The 7198-nt window shown below is 42.8% G+C and overlaps 1 protein-coding gene across 1 annotated transcript; it reads right to left on the bottom strand.

Moving 5' to 3' along the window:
• Positions 1–2699: 2699 nt before the first annotated feature.
• Positions 2700–3131, bottom strand: LOC108729320 (putative uncharacterized protein FLJ37770). Its single transcript, XM_018458382.1, has one exon. It carries the CDS (start codon positions 3129–3131, stop codon positions 2700–2702), a length of 432 nt encoding a protein of 143 aa, XP_018313884.1.
• Positions 3132–7198: the final 4067 nt, after the last annotated feature.

Genomic DNA, 7198 nt, shown 5'->3' on the forward strand with positions numbered 1-7198 from the left:
AAAAGAATCGTGGCGTCTACGGGATGTAACAACGGTAAAGGTTTAAGCTTTGATCGAGCTATAATGATAAAATATTAGCTCGAAAAATTTTTTAATTTTATATTTTTAACATTACAGGATTACAAATATATCTTAGTGATTAATTTTTTTTATATGTGATGGTCTCATCGCTGTTCCTCGCCTCAGATGGATGCTAATGAATATATCGTTCGTACTGATGTAGTAGAAAGTTGAAATTATTTTCATCATGGAGAGTTATTCTTCATTACCTTCCGTGAGATCCATTTGTGAAGTCTATATAAGCCCCGTTGGAGATTTTTGTTACAGGATAGGAATTAATCCTGAGTTTCCTAAGCAGTTTTCGGAAGCAATAATTTTGCCAATGAATCAATGACAATTACTGTATATTTTAAAGTCTAGTTGCGAAATTAATTCAGTGACATATTTTAGAATAGTTTTCGTGGTTTTTTTCTTATACTTACATCGTTCTCTTATACTTTCAACTATTAACAAAGATTAACTCAACGGCGATTTTACAACGTACAATAAATGATTACTTGTGAAGAAATTTACACTGAAGGAGATCTGAATTAAAGATCGAAACGTTTGTGAGTGATATGGATTATTTCAGATAATGAAGTATACACACATCAACTTCCTATGTCGGCTCATATTGGCGTTCAATAAACAACTTATTACAAACATTTGTAAAATGTTTGTAATAAGTTGTTTATCGAAAAAATTGGAATAAAAGACAAAATTTTCTGGATATTATTTGAAATTCTTGGACTAACATCAATTTAAAGAATAACGAAAAACAAATTTTACGAGCGTTCTTGCGTAATATTTAGACATGTTAGGAGATAATTAGCTTGGATTAGTTGTACATTTGTATGTTAAAAGAATTTTTATACTTAACTCTTATATACTGAAAATGGCCTAAACGTTTAAGGCCGAAACGTTTAATAATTTGTAACCCGATTATATGTGTTAGAATTAAATATAAACTTCGCTAAAAACATCTTGCGTTCGTAGTATATTCTCTTTATCTTTCCGTTTTCATATTGGCATGTTTCAATTTTGGTTTCGTCGCTTTCTTAGTTTTATTATATGTTCTCTTATTAGTAATGATGCTAGTATCAGCACTGTCTTAATGGTCTAGTTTACATCATGCACTTGGGGTACGAGTACTAACTACGAGTATAGTAACTTTCTGTAAAATTATTTTAATTTCAGCGATGTATTCAAAGAATGATGTACTAAATTGATATAATATGCAGCAAAATGATTAATTAAATACACATATCATGTATATGTTTACACGTATCGCCGAAATTAAGATAATTCAATAGAAAGTTACTAGTTAGTACCCGTATTAAGTGCACGATGTAAACTAAGTCAATGACGATAAGACTTTAGTAATATATGATTAGGATCAGGATGTTCGGGCGCGACTCATGTCGCGCGTGGAGCACCACTGCGTGCGAGTGAGTCGAACGCTCGCTGAAATGAGATAGCGCTCGACGTCCGCCGATCTCGAATCTATATCGGCTGCATGTCGCGCGATCTTGAACGTAAACACAAAGCGCAGTAAGGATTTTGTACACGAATTCGAGATTACACGAGGACGTTTTTCTAATTTTTCTTCAAAATGCCAAAGTTCTTACATGACAAATTATCAATTGAAAAATATTATCTCATTTTTAGTCGAATCCAGAACCACAAACAAGGACGTGATGAGTCATCTCGAATTAATGTAGAAAATCCTCACTGCGCTTTGTGTTTACGTTCCAGATTACGCGCCATGCCAGCCGATATAGGCTACGTTTATACCGTGCGCTTAGTCCGCGACCTATACGATAAGTGTCTTTGTTTAATATACAGAATAAACAAGGACATCTATTGTATAGACGGCGGCCTAAATGCACGGTGTAAATGTAGCCATAGATCCGAGATCGGCGGACATCGAGTCTCCTCGAGCGCTATCTCATTTCAGCGAGCGTTTGACTCACTCGCACGCAGTGGTGCTTCGCGCGTGAGACGGGATCGTGCCCGAATTTCCGGGCCTTATATATGATAAATATAGATATACCATCTTGATCAAAAAGTTCCCGGAATTCATTCAAAAAATTCAAAATACAAGTTTATTCATTAAAAGTGATATTGTCCCCTTCAAAGTATTCATGCCACGCACTTATGCCAGCGCTTGATCCAGCTCTCGAAACATTTCTGGAACTCTATTGTCAGTATAGCCATCAGAGCCGTCTTCGATTTTTCCATTACCTCCTTTCAGTTGTTAAAACGCGTTCCCCGTAGTGGATTTTTGACTCGATCGAACAGAAAAAAATCGCAGGGAGCCATATCGGGTGAATTCGATGGCTGTTGGATGGTATTCGTTTCGTTCTTGGTCAAAAATTCACGGATAATGATGGCACTGTGCGACGGTGCGTTATCATAGTGCAAAATCCACAAGTTGTTTGCCCACAAATTCTTTCTTTTTTGGCGAATTGCTTCACGCAAACGTCTCATAACGCCCAAATAATACTCCTTATTAACTGTCTGATCTTCTGGCAAAAATTCGTGATGTACAATACCGTTGTAATCCATGAAAACCGTGAGCATCACTTTCTTTTTCGACTGAAAACGACGTGATTTTTTGGTCTTGGCTCATTTAGAGCTCTCCATTCACTCGCCTGATGTCAAGATTGCGTGTCGTACTCATAAACCCACGTCTCGTCTCCAGTAATGATGCGTTTGATGAATGTTGGGTCGGATTCAGCTTTGGAAATCATGTCTTTGGCGATGTCAACGCGGTCCCTTTTTTGCATGAAATTCAGTTCCTTCGGGACCAACTTTGCAGCAACACGGCGCAAACCCAAATCATTAACTACAATGTCCTGAACGGATCCATAAGCAATGTTTAAGTCCTCTGCCAGCTCTCTGATAGTTAATTTGCGGTTATTGATTAACATTTCTCTCACTTTATTGATGTTTTCGTCGGTTTTCGATGTCGACGGCCTGCCACTACGTTCGTCATCCTCGACAGATTCACGACCACTTCTGAAGCGTTCATGCCACTCGTAAACGGTTGTTTTCTTTAGAGCTTCACTGCCGAAATAGTTTCCCAACATTTCCAAGGTTTTCGCACCATTGAATCCATTTTTAACGCAAAATTTAATACAAACTCGTTGTCGCAAATTCAACTCCATTTTTAAAACTGTAAAAAATCGAAAACACGTGCAGAGGTAGATGTACTCAAGACGGCGTAACTTTTACAAATGTCAAGCTATGGCGATAAAATTTGGTGGAAATGTCAATGATAGATGTGGCAACCTAACCAAAAAAAACAGAACTCAAATCAGCTGACTCCGAGCATCACCTGGTGGTAATTCCGGGAACTTTTTGATCAAGGCATTGGTTATTTGTTTAAATCGAAATTATATTAAATGAATAAATTAAAATATTGTACAAATTGTTTACTTATTTTTTATGACTATTTTAACAAGGTTACGAATGTGTTCTAAAAAATAAAATGTCAATTTTTTAACTTAAAGACGTTTAGTGAACTTCCTGAGACATACAAAAATGTTAAATGGACAGAAAGGTGTTAATTGGATCTCAGAAGATCCATATATACGTCTTTAAGTTAAAATTAACATTTTATCAAAAGAACTAAGAAAGAACATGGGCAATAGGAGTCAAGCGCGGAAAACGTTGCGCAAATAATACGACTATATATAAAGCGTAAAACTTCTTTATTTTACTAAACGCGCTTACATGTTTCGGCTCATTTTTGGGCTTTCTTCAGAGACAACATAAACTCACATATATAAAATATAACAAATATTAACTTGTCATGGTGAGCACCCCCGTATCAAGAATATAAATGCCAAAATTAAACCCAGATAAGAATGAAATAAAAAAAAAGAAAAGAAATTTTGGAAATCTCGAAATAGAGAAAATGAAAAACTAATGTATCAGAAAATTATGAAATTATAATTGATTATCCCGAAAGTTAGGAAGCTCACATGGTCACAAGGCACCATATCGCAAACAATACTATTAGTAATTCAAAAACCGGTTTCTGATATGTTGGCCAGTCAGTATCAGACACAGTGAGTCACTTTTAGATTTAGTTGGTCTTTATTGAGATAGCAATTAGAAAACTAACGTTAAAAAGTTAATCAAATTCAAGAAAAAGAATTCTGAAAATAATTTAAAATCAACGCTAGAAAGACTTCTTCCTGTGTACGAGCGACACTGACTGACTAGACGCGATAACAATTCGATATCCTTTTATAGCTTGTCGATGATCCGGAGGTAGGTCTTGGGAAGCCCCTCCATATTCGTCTGCATGTTAAGTCCGTGCGTCTGTCTCCTAAAGAATATCATTTCCGAAGTCAGTCTCTTCCTGCAGTGAGGTTCCTCGTCCAGTATTGTAACGTTGTCCCAATCAAACTCATAGCCCTCTTGCAACCGGTGCTCCGTTATGACGTTGCGGGTAGACGTGTTCCATCGGAAATGGTCTTGTGTTCCGTGACTCTTGTTTTTAGCTGTCTACAGGTCTGTTCCACGTAACTCGCGTCACAGTACTTACAAGAAATCTTGTAAACTACATTCGACTTATTACTACGCGGTACGGGATCCTTCTGTACCCTAATGAATTCTCGCAATTTGTTAATGCTATAAAACGACACCCTCATATGATCGCTCTTTAATCTATTAAACTTCTCAGTAATGCCACGAACGAAAGGAACCGTGAACCACGAAGGTTGCGCTACATCAACGCTATTCTCCTTAACTACATTCTTCCTATTACTAGCCATAATAACGTTCTTCAACCGATTACTAATGTTCTCAAATATAAAGTTCAACCTTCGTGGTTCACGGTTGTCGAATTTGCACACGTGCAATCTCTCTATAAGAAGAACCTCAGGACCTGTCTTTTGCACATACTCGAAGGAGGCTCCGTCCGCAAACGCCCGTCCTCTGTCGAATTTCGTGAGTGCTGGCGCCCCATTATGGAGGCGACCGGGGAAGCGGATGGAGATATGACGGGATTGCGAGAACGATACGGAGAGGCGAGACAGGCGGCGAGTGTTAGCCGGAGCCGTCCGTCGAGAGCCAGAGGGATTCATCTCGAAGGCCTCGATGAGGCCGTGGCTCAAGATCCACGTATGGCGGATAGGACCTTGCTCTGGGATCCGATTTCGATGACAGAAGTCGTTAGGATCTCCGTAAGGACTGGCACTGCGCCCGGATTGGACGGTATTACGCCGAGGATGTGGAACTCCGTTCCACATGTTCTTCGTGCGCTGCAGTTCAATCTACTGCTCCTGGCGGAGACGATACCTTCGTCGATATCCACCACGAGGACGATGTTCCTGGAGAAGGGAGGTATATCCGAGAGCCCTGGGCCATCGGAATACCGACCTCTCAGTATAGGATCCGTCATTGTTAGGTACATCCATAAAATTTTGGCAAAACGGTTGTCGGCCCTGGACATTTTCGACTGTCGCCAAAGGGGTTTTCGGCCGGTGGACGGGGCCTGTGAGAACATCACGGTGCTGTCCGCCGTGCTCGGAGACGCCCGAAGGCGTTGCAAATCTTTGCATGTGGCATGTGTGGACCTCTAGAAAGCGTTCGACACGGCAACCCACTATGCCATATATCGGACTCTGGAAGAGGCGGGCTTACCGCCCGAGTTCCGTAATTATGTCAGGGCCCTATATGACAACTCGTGGACGAAACTGGCGTCCAGATACAATGAGGTGCCTATTAAGATCGGACGTGGTGTGAGGCAAGGTGATCCGTTGTCGCCCCTACTGTTCAATCTGGTCGTAGATAGAGCACTGGGAATTCTCTCGGAGGATGTTGGCTATCAGATGGGTGACCAGCTGATCAGCGCTCTGGGCTATGCTGACGACATTGTGCTCCTGTCGTCTACCAAAGTTGGTCTGCAGGAGAACTTGACGCGGCTTCACGCTGCCTTCATGCGAAATGGACTTGAAATTAACGCAAAGAAAACTGGCGTGCTCTCCATAGTGGCGTCCGGCCGAGACAAGAAAGTGAAAGTGGATACAACACCTTACTTCACTGTGGGGGGAGCGGTCTTACCGCAGAGATCCCCTGTCGAGGATCTGTCTGGACGTATCTGGGGAGCATGTATCAAGGGGCTAGGGAATACGCAAACGTTCCGCCTTTGGCTCAGTCCATCGAGCTGCTAACGAAAGCGCCGTTAAAGCCGCAACAGCGGCTACGGTTGCTCAGGGACTGTCTCCTTCCCCGATACTACCATCGTTGGGTGTTGGGGGCAATCACCTCTAAAACTCTCAAAGGCTTGAACGTGCTAGCGCGCACTGCGGTGCGCCGCTGGCTGCGGCTTCCCCCTGATGTTCCTGCTGGATATTTCCATGCGCCGATACAAAGTGGAGGGCTTGGCCTGCCCCTACTCAAAACTTATATCCCTATCTTGAAGCATAACCGACTGCAGCGGCTTTGTAGAAGTACTCTGCCTGCAGCAAGCGCCGCCGCCGAATCCACTTACGTGGCTAGGCGGTTGGTGTGGTGCGAGAATCAAATGAGGATTCGCGGCAATAGAGTTGTTTCCACCGCTGAGCTCAGACAGCAGTGTACGGCCTGGTTGCGCGAGTCGTGCGATGGGAACGGACTTAGGGAGGTCGCTTCGTCCAAACTGAGTTCGCATTGGGTCGCACAAGGTGCTGACGCCATACCCGGAGCCGACTACGTGCACTATCACCATATACGGGCTAACTGCTTACCGTCTCGAGCGAGAGTCTCCCGAGGTCGTGATGGGCGCGATGTTCGCTGTAGGGCCAGTTGTCCCGACAGGGAGATCCCGGCTCACTGCGTTCAGCGATGCTTTAGAACGCACGGAGGGAGGATCCTGCGACACGACGACCTGTGTCGTAAAGTTGGTGGCTTCTTACAACAGAAGGGATGGCATGTCGATGCGGAACTGGCGTATTCGACCTCTGCCGGCAGGAGGCGGCCCGACATGACCATCGCTAAGGATGGTGAGGCCGTGGTCGTTGACGCGCAGGTGGTATCCAGCGAAGCGGCGTTAAATGTGTCTCATGAGCGGAAGGTGGAGAAGTACCGGTCCTGTGAGGATCTAGCGGATCGCGTAGCAGACCATACAGGAGTGCCTCGTAATAATGTTCGTTTCACCGCCATC

Source organism: Mycetomoellerius zeteki, unplaced genomic scaffold, assembly GCF_001594055.1.
Source record: "Mycetomoellerius zeteki isolate Tzet28-1 unplaced genomic scaffold, Tzet1.0 scaffold1140, whole genome shotgun sequence".
NCBI classification, from domain to species: domain Eukaryota; kingdom Metazoa; phylum Arthropoda; class Insecta; order Hymenoptera; family Formicidae; genus Mycetomoellerius; species Mycetomoellerius zeteki.

Coding starts and splice junctions, on each gene's coding strand:
- LOC108729320 (XM_018458382.1), bottom strand. CDS start 3,131: ATGTTGGGAAACTATTTCGGCAGTGAAGCTCTAAAGAAAACAACCGTT.